The 20,128-nt window shown below is 35.0% G+C and overlaps 1 protein-coding gene and 1 pseudogene across 7 annotated transcripts; both read right to left on the minus strand.

Annotated features, from left to right (window-relative positions):
• Positions 1–5,604: 5,604 nt before the first annotated feature.
• LOC121262003 lies at positions 5,605–17,356 on the minus strand (annotated as a pseudogene).
• LOC121263296 (splicing factor U2af small subunit B-like) lies at positions 11,636–19,071 on the minus strand. Of its 7 annotated transcripts, none has more exons than XR_005940240.1 (3): positions 17,985–19,070; positions 11,774–11,842; positions 11,636–11,733 (listed from the first exon to the last, which is right to left on the minus strand). XR_005940240.1 is itself a non-coding variant. In XM_041166108.1 (2 exons), the coding sequence occupies exon 1, from the start codon at positions 18,863–18,865 to the stop codon at positions 18,017–18,019; it is 849 nt and encodes a 282-aa protein (XP_041022042.1). In that variant the 5' UTR covers positions 18,866–19,071; the 3' UTR covers positions 11,913–12,096; positions 17,985–18,016. The 7 variants fall into 7 exon arrangements, 3 of the variants coding, with proteins under 3 accessions (XP_041022042.1, XP_041022041.1, XP_041022040.1); XR_005940239.1 differs by lacking the exons at positions 11,636–11,733; positions 11,774–11,842 and adding exons at positions 11,913–12,101; positions 16,560–16,900; XR_005940238.1 differs by lacking the exons at positions 11,636–11,733; positions 11,774–11,842 and adding exons at positions 11,913–12,096; positions 16,560–16,906.
• Between the last annotated feature and the right edge of the window lie 1,057 nt (positions 19,072–20,128).

Raw genomic sequence — 20,128 nt, forward strand, 5'->3', positions numbered from 1 at the left:
TGGATGCTGAAATTACACACTGTGTTAGAAAGATTTGAATGTATGCACGAAAAAAAAATTCAATAAAATAAGCATACGACTACCTAGCTACCCCAAGCGTATGTCCACCGATTTGGATATGTATTTGGAGACATCATATATTGTGGGTAGTATGGATTTAGCATACCGTAATATCCTTGTAATATAGAAATAAACAGTGCATTAACTAAATGACTAGAATATCGGATACTATGACAGTTTCAAATAACCAATGTGTATCATACCTGAGTCTATGAAATCCATGTAGAAGGCATGAGTGGCCTTCTATCTTCGTCCTCATCCATCACACTATTTCAACAAAATGCTCAAATTAGATCTCAATCACAGAGTGTATAAAAAAAAATGTATGAACAAAAATGGTATTCAAATTTTGACATGGAAGATAATGAGCAATTAAATTAGATGTCTAAATTGATCATTTGGTATTCAAATCATTGAGAGTGGATTTGAGTCTGATAAGTGATGAGCAGTATGATATGATCTTTCTTCTCCGAAGATAACAAGCCGTTAACGTAAACATATCAACCTTTACCTTGCGATTCCACCTGGCATAGGACAAGTTACATCCCCAAATTTAAATATTTTCACATTTAAAGGTGTTGGGTTTGTCTTTAATTGTATAACAACTCCAAAGTGCTAATCTTTCTACAATCTCCAATGTCAAATCCATCTTTAATCACCATCGTCTAGATTAGTTCTGTTTCATGAGTGGTTTCATAGCTAATAATGCTTTTTTTTTAGAGAGATTAATATGCAATCCACAGTTGCACTAGTTTATTTGTTTTTTTTTTTCTTTTTTACATGAATTGGACTGGAATTTTAAATGATCAAGGTTCAAAATAATATGCTCATGCATTAAAATACAAATTCCATTTGAGACTAATGAATAGAACTACCATACTAGATGAGTTTTCCCCACCCTTTTGAACAAAGGTAGGATCTTGTATAAATTACTTTTATTTAATTACACGTTGTTATTGGCACCTACAGTCAATTTCCATTTCTTTTTCTCATCTACCAAACAGTTTTTAAGACCAATTCTAATATAACGTTTATTTGGGCAGTTAAATCTCATCTATAGTTCTTGTATAAATTACTCCTCTAAAATAGAAATAGTGCAACTACCATTATAAACTAATGGAATAGTCCCTATTTAGCATCATATCATCTTCTATGGAATCGAAATATTGATCTCTTACATTTTTTTTTTTATCATTTACCTCTTTCCTAAAAGAAAAGGGGAAATAATGAATAGCACCATTTCAACGAATTTTTCTTCTATTTCAACACCACACTCAAAGAAGAAGGAAGAGAAGGCCTCCAAACAAAACCAAAAAAAAAAAAAAAAGGTTTTGAATTGAACAAGAAATGTTATATGTTTGCATTATGTAAGCAAATGTTTGGCATCCACTAAAACATAAAAAGGGAACCACTACCAAACACAAAATTTAGATTGAGATCTTCCCTATATTTTCTTAACAACCAAACACGTATCCAAAACTAGAAACAAACAGTGGCTGAGAAGAAACTAATAACGAGAAAATACCCAAAATCAACAACCAAAATACACAAAAAGCACAGATCCAACAAACATAAAAATCGCATATTCAAGCAAACGAAAAGTTGAAGTTAACAAAAAATGAAAGAAACGGAAAAGTAAATGAAACGGAAAAATGCCATAATAGCAACAACCAGAAAAATGACAATCAGATTTTACTGGAAACATGACGAAAATGGGAAAAAAAATTCAGTAAAATGAAATTTTAGATTTTTCCTAATTTTTTAAATGATGCTAAAATAGAATTATTAGATTTGGTTATATCCTTATCAGAAAAAATGATAGCTAGGATATTTAAAATAATACATAACACACTAATAATAGTAGCAATCTGTATTTTCAACACATAAAATCACCCAAAAAATTAGTTCAATTGTTGAATACATGACACCCTGATAATAACAAAACATGAATCTTCAACACACAAAGTCACCCAAAAATAAGTGCAATTGTTGAGTACATGAAACACAAATAATTGAAGTAACCTCCACTCAGAATACATGGCATGGCAATTACATATCCAATATTTTTTACTACATAAAAGGGGCATTATTATGTATCCAAGTATCCACCACCTTAACTTTTGAAATCATGAGGCCAACCTACAAATATTACAAAACAAGATAAAATAGTATAAAAATGAGTGGGCCAACTTGAAAATAAGGTATTTAACAATATTAATATCGGTTTCATGTTATGAATGAAAAAAATACACGTCTTCACATTTGACTAAAGTGCTTACCAATATTAAGATTTACATCTTCATTGCATCTATGTTGCTCATCATCTTGTATGGCAGAAGGTGCACCAAGATGTGTACTTGCTTGACTCTAAATATAGTGATCCTAAAAATAAATAAAGATAACATCTTATTATTGATCCTAAAACTAAATAACAGTGATCCTAAAACTAAAAAATAGTGATCTTAAAACATACTCTGGAAAGACTTAATTGATTGTGTTTGATACATTGCATGTTGCATTGAAAGTGCGTAAAGGATTGCTTCCTCAGCATACTTCAGTTTAGACTGTATAGGCACACAAAGTTATTAATCAAATTGATTATATTAACAGCCTTTGATTTATTAACAGTCTTTTCCACGGTGGAGACCCTTCAATTAGATGGAGGGCCTACCCTTGTTTCGGACAACTAATGGGTTTAGCATTTTATTGCTTCCCCCCGAATCACTGGGGCATACATCAACAGGGTCACAAGACGTTGTGTTGCCACTGCGTTGATTTCCACTACATACAAAGTTAACTTTCAACATATCCAAACATCCCATTAATCTGTTGCAACTTTCCTCACTTTTCGATGCTGACAATGCAATTTTAGAAAATATTTTTTGAGTCTATCATATCTTTTTACTTCAGGATTATCCTCTAGATCCTCATAACTACACTTTACTAGAGTATATCTCCTTTTTAAGTCCTTTCTCCAGTGATCAAGAATGTATTTCAAGGGCAACAAAGTCTTATCAAGCATTGTAAGGATACACAAGGCATGCCTACACATTATTCCTTGAAATTCAAATAATCTACAATTGCATTCAACAACAAAATCATTCTCAACGTATGAAACCCAAAACACCACTCGTTTAATGTACCCATCCGCCACTTTGACTTCGTCAGTAACCTTATAAGTGTGGACTGGACCTTCACAATTGACTATGAAAGATTGACAATATAAAAACCCATGAAACTCATCTTGAACTTCTTTGAACTTTGCGTTAGTATACAATGATTGAAATTGCTTCTCAATAGAGTAGTGGGTTATACATAGATATTGAGTATGGAAGGAGGTAAAGTCTGCTACTGTCTCATTCTCGGCTTTTCTTTTCAAAGCATTATCATATTGCTCAACAAATTGTTTCAGAGAGGTCTTCGAGTTAATATAATCATCGAAGAATGTGTTCATACTTTCGCTTCGTTGTGTCATCAAAATGTATTTTTGTAGTTGAATCGATTTTCTTGTTGCATCTAAAAAATCTAGATTTTTTTTTACTCAATACATGTGCATGTTCAAGCACAACAATAGAAAGTACATATTTTCCATCAAGACAGAGAGTTGCATTAATTTTTGCCTTACATCCCACTCTCTCAATTGGTCTTGGCCTGAGTGGATTAGAACTTGTAGATTTTGTCTAATCTTATCAAACGCAAGCTAGCGTGAAGTATTTTAATCTCTCATCATCTCCAGGTCTAGAGCTTCGTTTTGACACCCCAAAACCCATCGATCTAGCATATTTTTTATAATATGATCTGACTTTATCTTCCGATGAAAAGGTCATTCCAACCATTGGTTCTTCCACCTTTTCATTTTATTCTGTGTTAGTATTTGCATCACCACCATTACCATCCATGTTTATCACTTGGTCAATGTTCAAGTTCTCTACATGACCAAATATTCAATATAAATATACTAACCAAAGATTTCAAATAGATAAACAAAACACAAATTTTCAAGTGATTACAAACAACCTTTCATACTATAATAATAATATAAAAAAAAAATGAAACAATATGCCAAAAGGTAATTAGTTTTTGATAAAAATAAAATGCAAAAAGGTTCATGGCACTAATAATGTATAAAAATCCATAAAATATACTACTAAATACATCTTGTAAAAGTTGAGATAATGGAAAAATCTCACACACAAAAACCCTATTTCAGATTTGTTATTAAAAAATAACAATCACCAACACCAACAATAACATTTTCTAAATCAATTCAGATAAACCCAACAAACAAAATGAAAAGGTGAAAGAAATTTGAAAGGGTAGCTTCGATGCGTCTTCTTCATTTCTCTTTAACTTTTTTCCGTTTGCTTTCACTTTTCCGCTCCGTTTGTTTTCATTTCTCACTTTCTGTTTCTTTTAATAAAAAGTGTGGGGTTAAACATGTGGGGTTTTAAGGCAGCAATCACTTTTCCGTTGACCATCATGTGTGGGGTCTTGAGTGTACGTTTTTTATACATTTCTTTTTAAATACAAAAAGCATTTCTCTTTTTATTTCAATAGGTTCTATTAAGGCTGTGTTTGGATGTTGAGCTGAGTTCAGCTGAGTTCAGTTCTTTATGAATAGTAGTGAGTTGAATAGTGAGGAAAGTTATGCGGGGCCCATCTAAACTGAGTTTAAAGTGTGTTTGAATGTTAAGATAAATTTAATACTTTTTGTGAGAAATTGAAAAAGGTTATGGATCCCACGTATAAAGATGTATTAAGTTAAAAAAGGTTATGGGTCATACCTGTAAGGAGGTTCTGAGTTAATATGAGTTTAGTAATTTAAGAGTTAGGTGTTTAGATGTTAGACTCAACTTAAAATTAGACTGATCTCAACTGAATTTTACAACCAAACGCAGCCTAAATCTCCAATACGAGCATTTCATTAAAAAATAACAAAATACAGGTCAGCTGTGTGGAGGTAGCATCACAGCAAGAAGTTGTATAGCTAAATTTTATTATCCTCAATCGCATTACTACGTGGGACTCTCACTTTAAGAACTTATACAAGAACCATTTAAATATTGTCATGTTAACAAATGTTATAGAAAATGACAAGACTTGGAATTGCTTTTTCCTCCTGTTCTTGCCAAAAGTTTTTGGAGAGGGTGAGGAAGCACGCAGTATGCAAAGAACATTGTAATATATATGGGTATTGGAACGTGTTCATGATCTTAGAAGTTGTGAAACTGTGAACAAAAACGGAGGGGGAAAAACGTCATGTGAACCTGTAATTGCATCAGAAAATTGGGTTTCTGTCGAAGATAAAGCTCCATTAAGTTTCTGTGACGGAAGCTCCATCTTACTCGCAACGATTGCTTCAGTCGAGCCACAATCGGGCACAAAAATTGGTGGAGAGCATGACTCGAGAGCATGACTCAATAACGCAAACAGAAAGTTCATTGCTTCAACCCAAAATCATCAATCAGAAAGAAAGACACAGCCAAATGATGTCCGATGCGAAAATGGTGCAAAGAATAACATATTATATAGCTCTAATAGTTCGACAAGGAACCTTACTTCAATATTCTATTATGTCTTTACCAGGATATTCATTGAGTTTTATTATCATCACTTCACTACTAGTAACACCTAAACATAAGAACGGAGAACAACATATTCAACCTGTAATGGAAGATGAAGGTCTCACACAAAAAAACTCAAAGAACAAGGTAATTCGGTTTCATCTTCATCCTTGAAGCTTTGCATCTCCTACTCTTTACAAATGATTGGACCATCAAGAATCCAAACATCTTACTTTTTGCCCCTCCTAGAGCCACTCCTGGATTTTTCTTTCCTACGTTTTCCAGTGGAACCCTTTTCAGAATTGACTCGGGCATGGTGGGCAGAGTGAATAGGCACATGATGCCCACGAACCAAAGCAGGGAACCCAACAGCAGGGATTCTGCAAGTAACCATGGTCAACCAAGTCAAAAAAACAAAATATAGAGAGCTACCAGAATATAATAAAAAAAAATAAAGCATAATGAAAAAAATATATTCTTTCATTTCCCACCTCCTAATGGCACTTGGAAAAGCTCAAACTAAGGATTTACAAAACCATAAAACGGCAAGCATGGGCAAAGCAACCTCTTTTACAATCAAAAGCAGTGAGTTCTATTAAAGGATACATGGAACTTGATAACAAATATATCTGCATGTTGCATGATATAACTGGACAGGACATCAATACAGTTTATACACAACCATGTAAAGTCTGAATTCCTGATACATGGATGATCCAGGAGAAAAATACATAGCACCTGGATCACATAACCTGATTCTTATGACTGGGAAACTAAGCAAGTCAGACTTTCTGATTACAAATAAGAGAAGAATAATGCCTAATGCTTCTCCACCACACATCATCCACATGGCATTCATGTCACGTTGAATGATAAGATGTAAGATTTTATTCGTAAGATTCAAATTTTAAAATTTATCTTTCAAATCAAACTATGTCACGTGGATGCTATGTGGTATAGAGGCCTTAGAATAGCATTACTTATAAGAGAAACAATCAGCAACACTATAATTCCTTGGGAAAAAAATCCTGGTGGGAATAAAATTTGTCAAATAGGAATTTGATAGTAATTTGTTTGTTTTCCTTTAGCCCTTCCCTTATATTAGCTTTAAGACATTTGAACCCAACAGAGAAAATGGAATGACTCAACCAGGGATTCTCCCCAGCAAGCTGAGGATGTGGAGTACCAGTCAATTTGATGAGTTTTGGTGAGCTAGGCAAACAAATGTAGTTACGTTTATTATTTTTTTTCAAAGAGAAAATTACAAGTTAGACTAGGTTATTAGACTGATCTCAGTAACAAATTGGAATTAAAAATCTCTCAACTGATACACAAATATATACTTTCCGTATCATATAAGCTCAATTGAACTGTATAACAAGCGATTGGAAAAACAAAAAAAAGAGGCAATATGGTATGTTATTCATACCCAACAAGAGCACAGCAGACTCCTGCTTGGTTATGGAAGCACCAAATGCGCTGCCCGACTGCAAACCAAGGCGTAAAGCTTGATTTTCTGCATAACAACACTGAAGCAAACGCCCCAGCCTCAAACATTCCCCTTCCAGATACCTACTCTTTATCTCGAGATCCCTCACATGCATCTTTTTCCGCTCCCTTGATCTCATTGCCGCGTGCCTATTGCTCAGCTGCCTGAAGACAAATTCAGATGCATCCACTGATCACATACACACTAACCATAAAACACACACACACACACAATGTGTCTGTATCTATATCTATATTTACTTACATACATACATACCTACATACATATATATATATATATATATATATATATAATTTCATCATTAGTACGCAATCAAATTAGTACTGGTACCTTCTCCGTTTCTTGGAGAGGGGTTATCAGCATCAACTTGACCGTCACCGTGGTTGTCTTCGTTGGTCTTCTCCTTGTCCCAATTACCACTTCCGTCATCGGAAACAGATGGAGAGTCTTTGTCGGCCTCACTAGATCCCTCCCGAGGCGATTTGTCCACAATTATGTCGGCCAAAAAGTTATCGCAGAACTCCTTATTCGGCTCCACGGCGTCACATTCACCGTCATCGTCTTTCATCAACATGGTCTCGATCTCGTCGATCCACGAAGAAAACGAATCCCGGGACGGGTCCGAAAAGGCCTCGGCCGAAGAGGATTCGTCGAAAACCGGAGGTTCGATCGAGAAAAAATTCGTGCCCTCCGGTAATTCATCGAAAAGACCATCAAAGTTGATTCTTCCGACTATGTCGTCCTCGTCTTCAAGAAATTTCTGTTCTTCCATAACCCGCTAATTAGATTATGATTTTTTTTTTTTAAATGGAAAAACTAAAGGCAACAGGAAGAATTAACACCAAAATTAACTAAAGAAATAAAACTAAAGGGAAGAGCCTGAGCCCTGAGGAGAGGAAAAACGCGGAAGAAGAAGAAGAATGAGGTTGCTTCGTGCGATCTAAGAACAGCTGTTTATTTACCTGGGAAACGCGTCGGCTGTTTTCCTTTCCTTCGTGCCCAAGGAAGAGACTCGAGAGCAGCCTCGGGGACTCGCGCGCCGAATAATGACGAGCCGTCTGCTCAGGTGGACGAATTTGAAGTTGCTGTTGCGCCGAAGAAATCCACGAGACTTGTCCAAAGAACTATAGATGATTCCAGGAAATTGATACGGCCATCTACTTTATAATAAAAATATATATATTTTTAATCTAACCTACAATATTAAAGACATTCTTTTAAAATATATATATATATATTAAAGACATGTTTAAAATTCGTTAAAAGTCTTAAAATTTATTTAAATAATTTTAAAAAAATTAATAAAAAAATTAAATTGTTTGAATATTACATATTAAGATATCTTTTAATTTCAAATAAGCTAAAAATTAGATTGATTTTGATGTTTTTGATCGAATGTTTTTTTTCCAGATAATGAGGAAGATAATTCAAATTTAAAAAGATCATCAATATACAAAAATACTCATATAACTTTCAGATAATTATAATTTTTTAACTTTCAAGGATATAGTCATAATCCTTAAAAAAAATCAAATAATTTGTCATTTTTATATCAGAAAATATCTTTTTAATTTGTTTCTAAGCAAATGTAAAATATTTGAAAGTGTTTTAAACATATAGTTATCAAACAGTAAATAATTTTTTAATAGGAAAACTTATTATTTAAGTAATAATCTATAAGCTCTAAAGCTACAAATTATATTTCTCATCGCAATCCTAAACATGTACTAAATTATGCTAATTTATGAATTTACTTTTATACAATTTCTTTTTTATGAAAGAATTTCTCTTTTTAAAGTATCATCTTACATCGGTATACCTTCTCGAGTTAACTAAATTTTCATATAAAATAATTAATATTTTAATTAATTATTTTATTAATACACCGTACATTAATTTATTTATTATTTTTATATTTAAATATTTTTTCTTTATTTATTTTAAATATTTTCTTTAACTATTAATAAATCTTTAATAGTCACCTATCATTCAATATTTTTGACTATTAATGTGAGTACGCTATATTTTTCACAAAATGACATCAATAGTCTAATAAAAAACTAAAAAAAAACACACATTCATCCTTTTTTCTTTTTGGTCTTTTCATCCTTTTTCATGTTTTGTAAATTTCTTTTATCATAAGTAATTTTATTTTTATTAAAATAAAGTATCCAAATAATATTAGAACTTTTTCATGTTTTATAAATGATAGTATAAATATGAAAAGTATAAGGAAGCTAAGGAAGAAGAAATAAATAATAAATATGTTTACATAGATGAATAGTACACGAGATAGAGAGAGTCATTTTATCACATATGTATTTTATATTTCCTTTTATATAATCCGATGGAGACCTTATTATGACATGTTAGTCATTTTACATAAAAATGCAAAATAGGTAAGCAACTGTGATTGGTCTAGGCGACCAAATTTTATACATTTATTTTTTAAAATTCGAATATTTTTAGAAGGAAATTTAGTTTAATAAGTCATTTTTATTCAATAAAATACAAAATTTTAAGAAATAAATTTTAATCAATTCAATCAAAGGATTATCATATGTTATGCCAACTGTCATTTCTCGTTTTTAAAAAGAGTAATTATAATTTTCGAATATAGGTAGATTAATACGTGGTCTCACTCAATTATAAGATATCATGTTATTAAAGTTATTTATATGAATATTAATTTTTAATGCTATTAAATTGCGAATACTACGTATCATAGAGAAGTTTCAACAAAGTTATGTTTGCCAAACAGTGTTGGAGGCTGTTGCAATTTCCTGATTCATTAGCCAGCTAAAGTACCCAAGGATAAATATCTTAAAGAGGACAGACCTGTTAGATGCAAAGCAGGGTCAAGGAGCTTCACAAATCTGGAGAAGTTACAATACAGGAAGAGACAACTGGGAGAATCCTCAAAGGGGTCAGTTGCCAATGGTAGCTGGAAGAAAATCTGGAAGTTGGAGGTGCCAAGTGTGGTTAAGAATTTTCTTTGGAAGGCAGCTCATAATATTCTTCCTACAAAGACAAAATCTTTATAAAAGAAAATTTGTTGATAACCCTTTTTGCCCCATCTGTCATATGGAAGAAGAGTCTATCACTCATGTGATTTGGAGGTTCAATGCAACAAATAATGTGTGGACGGATGCTGTCTGCCCAGTACAGAAATGGACTACTTGTGATGTTGATTTTATGCATTCGTAAACTTCAGAATGAGGATCTGGAGTGGGTATCGATCACCACGAGGAGACTTTGGCTAAGAAGGAATGAATTCATCTTTGAGGGGAAGTTGTCCAACCCTAAGCAGCAGATATCCAAGCAACTGAGGTGACACAGACAGAATTTTCTCAAGCTCAACAAAGTAGTAATGCACAGCAAGCTCAAGGTGGGGTAGTCAGCAACCATCCTCTATGGAGAACGCCTAGTGAACGCTTAGTTAAGGCTAATTGGGATGCTACAGTTGATGAGGCAGGTAAGAAGATTGGCATGAGAATGGCTATCAGAAACCATGAAGGGGAAGTTATGGTTGCAGTGAGTCTTCATAAAAAGATCAAATCAAAACCGATATTGGCAGAATGCATAACCTTGTGGAGAGCTATGGACATATGCATGGAGCTTGATATAAGAAATGTTATCTTTGAGGGAGATGTTCCAGTGATTTTTAAAGTTGGTATGGCCAAGTCATTGAAGACATCAAATCTTTATTGAGTAGCCGAACTGATTGGAGAGTTGTTTTAACTTCTAGAGCTGGAAATAGTGTAGCCCACGAGCTTGCAAAGCTAAAATATTCTTTTGAAGATCGAGTCTGTTTGAATTGAAGATGTTCCTGATGTTGTTTCACGGATGGTTTCCATAGACAAACTTTGTATTTGATTTCTTTTATGAATAATATTACTGGTTTCCTTTGAAAAAAAAAAAAATAGTAATTATATACATGCAACTTCAACATTAAACTAATAAAATCTATTCATTTAATATCGTCTATTTGCTCCTATAGTCCCATATGTGAGGCATAGAGACAAAGATACATTATACCTAAAACTAGATTTAAGGCTAAAGGACTTCTCTTTAAGGGTAATTTTTTAGGATTTATATTTACTTTGACAGTTGATTTACTGTAGATACGTTTTCTTTAATCTCTAATAAGAAGCTAATCCTGATCAAACAAATAAACCCCCCCCCCCCCCCCCCCCCCCAAGTCAAAAATAAAAAAACTACATCACTATCCTTATATATCTCACTCTATTAATGTGACAAAATTTAATAAACTTAGACCAATCATTGTTAAAAAGGATAATCAAATGAAGTATCGTGATAAAGTGAAAAAAAACTAAGAAATATGACAGTGGATTACATAAAAGCAATTTTTACAAACTGATATAATTCATATAATCTATTAGATCTATTTTATAATAAAAGTCGCTTTATAATTTCACCGAAGCACATGAAGTCAAGTTAGTTTGTGTAATTATTTGATTACTTTAGTGAACACTACCCGGATTTGTTCTGCAACTGGTGAGGAACAAACTGATTTTCTTGCGACTTAAGGGTATTATTATTATGAGAAGTACACACCCGGCATTTTTTGGTATTGGATTTTTTTTACAAAAACAAAAACAAAAAAGAAATTTGAGACTTCGTTGGCGTTAATAGCCCATTTCTCAAGCATGGTCATCCCAGCTAGGCTTTTCGAGTGAATTGGCGACTGGTTTCAGAAGTATATCCTTTTTAAAATAAATAAACTCTAGAGAATATGCAAAGAAAAAAAAAAAGACTCAAGTTAAAACTTAAAGAATAAATAAAAAATAAACTACCTAGATTAGTTGAAGTACCCTCATTAGATGGGTTCATTCATGCATCTATCTAACCACAACACAAAAACATGCAAATATGATATCCTAGCTTCCTGGGAAAATTTTGCAGCTGCAGCAGCCGTATAAGTAGTTAGCCGCAGACCATCTAACCTAAATAACAAGGATAGAAGAAAGATTAGTCACAATTCACACATCCCAAATTTATTACTCATTTATGCAGTATTATCCACACACCCAAACTTTTTATAATGGATTCTATGTAAATATGATAAAGATTGAGCTTATTGAAAATAAAATTATTGAGGATACAATTCCAACAGATTAAATGGGCCTCCAATCTCTTGGGTGCCCAATAATTTTTTTTTTTTTTTTCTATAGATAAATAGTAAATATTAGGTTGTTTCACTAAAATTAAGTTGTTTTCATAAGAATTTATTAATACATGTTTTGTGAGGGTTTGTGAAAATAGGCAATTAGATATGAAAAGTATAATTATTATTTTTTTAATATTTTTTAAAACTATTTTAGTTTTCATTTTTTCATGTAAACTAAGCAAATGATTAAATCAAAGTTGTTTGAGAAATAATTTTTTTATTAAAAAAATTAAAGATGTTTGGATTGAAATTGTGAGATCTCTAATTTCACTTGAATTTTTAATCCTTATTATTTTGAGGTGTTATTTTATTTTAATGTGTTAATTAAATATGTTATTTGTTTTGGTATTTTATTTTAATTTAATTTAGAGAATGTTATTTTAATTATTTGTATTGTTTTTATTTTTGGACTTGTGTTTATTTTTGGGCTTTTTATTTGCTTGATTACTTATTTGGGCTGTGTGTGTGTTTTTTTTTTTCTGTGGGCCGTGGGTGTGTGTGTGCATTTTTGGTGACCCGAGATCCGGCCCAGCCCAGCAGGGGGCCCAGGTCTTGTGCGGAACACGGCCCAGCCATGCGGCCCGTGAGAACCCAGTCTCTTCATTGTGAAACGGTGTCGTTTTGATGGAGCCCTAGCTCCATCTTATTCCCTTCTCTCGCACCGCACTCTGCTACCCTTCTTCCCGATTCTTCTTCTTCCTTTTTCTTCTTCATTTCTACTTCTCCCACCGGATCTCCACGCAGCTGCTGCCGAAAATAGATCACAGCCGAGAGCCACCTCCACCTACGTCTCACTCTCTCGTGTCGTTCGGCATGCACCCCGAAGGTTTGCTGTCAACCCGTGGCATCGCACGGTCACTTGCTCTTCCGCAAGCTCCTCGGTGGCGATGGGCATGGCTTCCGTGAGTGCCGCCGTGCCACGCGTCCGCGAGAGGACTTCTTTTTCTCCACGGCATGCTGCCGTTATTTCCTTCCTCCACCGTGCGACACGCACGCCATGCGAACCGCCACGTTTGGCCTATAAGTAGACCACGGCTTCTCATGGTTTGGGGATCTCCGTTCGAGTGTGTTTGGTTTTGCTTTGGATAAATTAATCGGGATTTTTTTGGTGTGATCCGAAAACAACTTTCTCTTGAAATTTCTGGGTATTTGGTTTGTAAATCCATGAGGTGTTGTGATTTTTGCCGAGCTCTTTGTGCTTTCAAAATCTTGTATTTTGGTTGGGTTGTTGTTGAGTTTCCATCTGGTTTTGTTACAACCCGTGAGTTGAGAGAAACGGTTAGTCGGTGTTCAGCCGTGAGACGCCGTCGCCACTGTTGGCAGCACTTCCTTTCACGTGATCTTCCAGATTTTTATCAATTTCATTGTGTGTATGTAATTTTTTCTTTATTTAAATATTATTTGTAATTTCTCAATTTTATAAATAAATTGTTGTATTTATTGGCTTTATAAACTGTTGTTTATTTGTACATTATTAGTTTGATGAAAATGTATTGTATTTGTTGAAGTGTTGGGCTTTAAATGGTATTGTGGAGAATGGGCCTTGGGCCGTCAAAGTTGTTGGGATTTTAAATGTAATTGGGCCTTGGGCCAGATTAGCGAATGGGACTATGCGTGTATTTATGAAATTGTGTTTCGGCGTTTATTGAGAACTTGTAAAATGAATTATTTAAATGCGTATTCTAATAAACTGTTGAAAAGCATAAATTATCATTTTATTAAATTATGCGGTAATGTCACGAAGTCTGTTGGATATTGATACTGTTGCGTGGGTGCGTGTGTTTCACGACCCCAAGCCGAGATGGGGCATTATCTCAGTGGAACTTCTCTGGTCACTCGGAAGCGTAACAGACTGACGTGACATCCTCTGAGTTGTCGCAGGGCGACGACGGGAACGAACGAGACGGTAACGCTCTCGTACCGATTCCGTAACCTTGGGCTGGCGAGGTTAGAGGATGCTTGGCCATGTACGCGCTGGGCGCGGAACTGAGCATCGCTCGTTACGAAGTCTCATGCACGGACGTTACCCGTGATGTGACGAAGAGAGCCAGGGTGTGCGGACGGTCCATAGGAGAGACCGTGGTGCATGCGTGAATTCATAATAAATATGAATGGGACAAAAATGGAATTTTTGGGTGAAAGAATAAAATGATATTTTTGGAAAAGAAATGTAAGTTGTTATTTGTCCGCATAGGAACACGTGTTTGTATAAATATGTTTTAAATCTCTTGGATGTTATTTTGGTTAATTACTTGCTGAGATGTCATAATCTCATAGTGGTGTTTACCCTAAAGTTCCGTTTTATGGTACCGTAGAGTTTGACGCAGAGCCCAAGTATGAACCTGAAGGACCGACTCTGTCAGAAGCTTAAGTTGCTGTTATGTTGTTCAGCGTTTTGAGACTTGTTTCCATTATGTTATTTGCTTTCTTTAAATTATCTGACGGAAGACTGTAAAATATTTGTAAAGTTATTTTGCTGTTTTATGAACAATTCTGGTACTTAATAAAGAAAAACCCTTTTATTTTCACCGCTACGAAAATTACTGTACATTTTATGTATGTTGTACACACTTTGAGCACTGAGATTTATTGGGGTGCGTGATCCGTGTGGTCATCATCCCGGTGTCACGAACTCTATAAAAATAACACGTGGGGGTCGAGGGCGCCACAGAAATAGAAAACTTACGAAAATAAAAAGAAACTTTTTTGCATCCAAACATGCAGACGTGGCAATGTGTTAGTAGAGCTGCAGTCAATACTTCAAACTACACAAGTCCGCACTAATAAACTTCACTTCACCAATGAATGAAAACTCAACCAAACAAAAAAGTCATTCTATTCTCAAACTATGTATAGCACACCATCTACATCACTTAAATGATAAAATTTGATTTGTAAGATTCAAATCAAATTATATCATGTAAGCACTTTATTAGCACAACACACCGGCTTGAAAATGAAACTTTTCAAACTAAAATAGCTTACAAGAGTTTCTGAAGTCATGCTGCTTCTATGTTTGGGTATCAAGAATCCTCAGGTATTCTTAGAATACTTCTTTTTTATAAGTAGGTATTCTTAGAATACTCCACTACTATTTATTACTTTATTATTACTTTTCACCTACTTTTTACTATTGTTCATTACTTTTCACTACTCTTCACAACACTTTTCACTACCCAACACTTTAATGAATGAACACTTCAAGAAGTAAATACATTGGCCCTCTCAAAACCAACTGTCTTGGGCCTTGGCTGTATGATCATGGGTAAAACCTAGAGGTGACAATCTATGTTTTCGGATCGTGTTTGTGTCGTGTAGAGTCATAAACATTCAACTTATAGGTCAACCCTAACCCGACTCATTTAGATAATGGGTCGTGTCATGTCATCCGTTTTGACCAGTTTAGTAATTAATCAGAAATAGATCAATACGACACAATTCATTTAAACTTGTTTTATGTAAATGAGTTGAACTAATACGCATAACTCATTTGACCTGATTAACATAATTTTACATAAAATTTAAAATCTATATTTATTAGTAGCCACAATATCTTTCAAAAATAAAATACCTACTAACAAAAAATATCAATATTTTTCAAATTTTAACATATAATAAAATGAATATTACAAAATCTAACAAATATGAACATAGGTCCAGAATTGCAATCACAATAATAAAAATATAAGCACACTGAGAAATACCAATATTATAACTCAACAATAATAAAATTGTAATTTTAAAATAAAATCTAAACGGGTCAAAACAAATTGATTTCCGGTTAAGCGGGTTGACCCGATTATAAATCTTCTTAACAGGTCAACCCGTTTTGTCCGAACCCGTTAACATCAAACTCAAATCCGCTAATTTCATGTCGTGTTCATGTTAGGTTCATGTGTCATATCACAAATTATCACCCCTAGCAAAACCCTATATCTTAAGCACTGGGACAAATGATGGAGGTGGTGAATTTTGGATTCTCAATAATGAGGATAAAAAAGCTTTTATGTTTCTACCAGAATGGGTCAACTATTTTCCTATAACGCCACAAAAACACAGAGAGGCACACCTCAGCTAGTTTTAGAGACCCATACTGTCATGAAGTCAATAAACGTGAGTCAACAAAAAGGAAAACATAACCTGTTTTTTCCTTTACCTAGAGGCAGAAGAACAATTATCATCCCTGATAAACACTTTTTGTCAGGAGAAAAAAACTGAGATATGATACACTAACCAGACAACTTGCCCTGTTTTCTGACCGACTTTGAGGTCGGCAACCCCAGTTTTCAGGGCTGCCGGATCTGGCCCTAAAAGCAAAATTGGAAAAATTATTAGAGAGGTAGGAGGAAAAAAAAAATAGAAGTCTCTGACCAGAAAATAAAACCAGGAACCCGTTTTCTGACCAACTTTGAGTTCTGCAACCCCAGTTTTCAGGGCAGCCAGATCTGGCCCTAAAAGCATTAATGGAAAATCATTAGAGAGAAAAAAGGACAAGTATGAGAGTAGAAAACTAAACCAGGACCCGTTTCTGACCAACTTTGAGCTCAGCAAGCCCAATTTTCAGGGCTACCAAATCTGGCCCTAAATCATAAATGGAAAAGTCATTAGAGAGATCTGAAAAAAGAGAAAAGGATTAAGTTTCTGACTGACTAGAAAATAAAACCAGGAACAGAAAATTTAAAAAAAAAAAAAAAAAAAAAAAAACATAAGAATCAAGTGGTTGATCACCAATATCCAGACCCTTAGGAAACACCTATGAATTCCAGTGCCATCAATGGGCATAGTACCAATCACAGCTAGTTAGCCTAGTTACCTATAGCAGATGTGGACTTGTAATCGCAGGCCCAGTCAGAATCAGATGCACGACTATCCTAACCCACCACACAAGTGTGGTGAGGTCCTCTAAAAACGCTCAAAATCAGTATGTTGGATCAAAGAGTGATGAGAAGTATATCTTAAACATAACTATCAATTAACATTCCTGACTAGCAAGAGACAAACCACAGGGAACTCGCCACCTTCTAAAGACATGCTAAGCTATAAAATCTTTGATCATCCATTGAGCACCAAACAATCACGAAACCTAGAAGAAACTTACTCCAAACACCAGAATCTAATTGAAACTACTTTATCCACAAATCACATAGCCTTAAAATCAGGGTCTGTATTGTCAACTAAAACTGCGCCAATGAACTTGTTAACAAATGCAGACTACACATAAACTAACAATTTGTATGGGACTCGCTCTCGCCCTTTACAGGTCGTTTGGGTTCTGAACTAAACATATCCCCCCCCCCCCCCCCCCCCACCAAAAAAAAAAATATATATATATATATACAGTCAATGCATTATTTGAACAAATGAGGCTGAACATAGGAAAACTTAGAAGCATGGAGATTAGAAAGAGGACTAACAATAACCCGGTACCAGAACCATTAATAAAGGATTTAAATAAACCCTACAAGAAGGTTCATAAAAGCAGTATAGAAGCAGGAATAAAATATTTGCCTAGATCACTTGATCATACCATTAAACTATCTTAACAGACACGCTAGAATCAGTACCGATGGTACAAAGGAAAGACTAATTTTAAATGTCTGTCAAGTACATCCAAAAAATCTACAAAGCCTAGAGAAGGAAGAATTTTTTAGCACCCTACCGTACCGAATGAAAAGGAAAACACTCCAGATATCACGGCCTATCCTCCCTTTCCCGATTCCACTGTTCAATCCTAGCTCGCCGCTCCTCGCTCCCTTCCCTCCCGGGTACGGGGCTTCTGCTCCTGCTCCGCCTCGGGCTACCATGCCTTCTCCGTCCACCACCACCACCACCACCACCACCACCATCCCTGTCATACCTTTCCCTGCTCGATCGCTTCCCATTCCCTCGATAATCACGGTCCCTGTCTCTATAATCCCTATACTCTCGTTTATGACGCGGGCTCAAACTCCGACTCCGGCTAATCCTAAACCCACGGTACCTCCCGAAGAGCTTCCTCCTCAGCTCCCTTCCAATCAGCTTAACATGCATGAAATTGCAGTACCCGCCTCGGTTGCAATTGTTCTCCTCGAATTGCCGACACGTGGCCTCGCGGAAATCTGTGACGGGCGAGAAATCGGCGATAATGGGGCGTCCCGAGTAGAAGCGTCCCTGCAAGGCGTGCAATGCTGCGGCGGCCTGGTCTTCCTCCTTGAACTGAACGTAGACGTTGCCGATCATGTGGTCGGCGAGGTTATCGCAGACGTTGAGGCTCTCGATCTCCCCGAATTTGTCGAGCTCCTCGAAGATATCCTCGTAGAAGTCCTCGAAGTGCTCCTGGATCTTACGAGGTTCGATGGGCTTGCCCTGGGCGTCCACGCCGGGTGTGATCATGTCCGGGCGCTGGTACATGTTGGAGAGGAGAAGGGTCGGCGAGATCGTGGGGCGATTGTGGAGGCGAGAGCAACGATCGCCGTGACGACATGCGCCGATCTTGAAGTAGAAGGGGCAGTTCACCCTGTCCTTCTCGGTGCCGAAGATCGAAGCCAAGTGCTCCGCCATAGAGGAAAAGGCCCGATTATTAGGGTGATTCCGGAGACCTAATAATAGGCCGGCTTGAAAATGAAAATGAGATACTAACTATTTTTATGGCCGACTGGGGGGTACCCTAATTTTGAGAATTGGGGACTTTGGATTTGGAAGGTTCAAGCTAAGTGAGCCCCAAATCGCCGGTTTATAATATTTTTCGTCGACCAAACTAGATGAAGATCCTCTGTCCTCCAATGCTCAAACCGCAAACGTCAGTTAAAGTAATAAATAATGAACGCCACGTGCAAGTGGCATCATGGGCGTTAAGTGCGTTTACTTTTCAGTTCTTTGACCAGAATATGGGCCGGGGCCGAGGCCCAGGTGGAGCGCTTATATGTACGCAATCACATTCAAATAAAATAACCATATGTTTGAATCTATAAATCATTTCATTTTATTTTATCATTATAATTTTTACATAAAATATAATAAAAAAATTAAATTTTTAAATTTCAAAATAATAATAATATTAAAAAATAATATTCTAATAATATTTTATTCAATTCATCTAAAATTATCTCATCTGATCTCATTATCGAAACCAGTAGTATTATAGTTAAAGTCATTCAAATGGTTAAAGCCTAGGAGTACTAGTAGTGTTCTAGTTAAAGTTGGCCAAATTTTAATTAAAAAATTTATTTTTATAAATTTAACTAGTCATTTTTTAACAACATCAAATAACAAATTCTCAAAATCTATCATTATTCTATTAAAATATTAATTTTAAAATTTTTATTTATTTTAATTCTAATTTTAATTGAAATATTTATTCATATTTTACCCGAGTTGTTCATATTTTAATCACTTAGCAGTGAGGGAGAATATTTTTGGTGATGCATTGCTTTTAATTTTCTATGTTATTATTCATGCTGTTTTATGAGTTGTAGTTCTCATACTTTAATTTATTTGGCAGAGTGGTTTGCTTTTATTGGTAGACAAGTAGAGCCAAATGTTTCAGCTTCACCGTATGCAATTAAGTTCGATTCAAATGCTACAGATTCATACAAGTGGGAAGTAATTTTTTTATGCATGAAAAATTATTTTGCCAGTGAAAAAGGGTTTGGCCAAATTTAATGTACATTTGTTGAGTTTAATGTAATTGATTTTTAAGCAACTTAACTAAATTTTGGTCAAAATTTGACTATGGCTATCTCACTCCTAGTGCTCTAATAAGACGTGAAAATTTATTACATTGGATTAGTCGAAATCATATAACAGTAACTTTGAGCTACAAAT

The sequence above is a fragment of the Juglans microcarpa x Juglans regia genome, chromosome 4S, assembly GCF_004785595.1.
Source record: "Juglans microcarpa x Juglans regia isolate MS1-56 chromosome 4S, Jm3101_v1.0, whole genome shotgun sequence".
NCBI classification, from domain to species: Eukaryota; Viridiplantae; Streptophyta; class Magnoliopsida; order Fagales; family Juglandaceae; genus Juglans; species Juglans microcarpa x Juglans regia.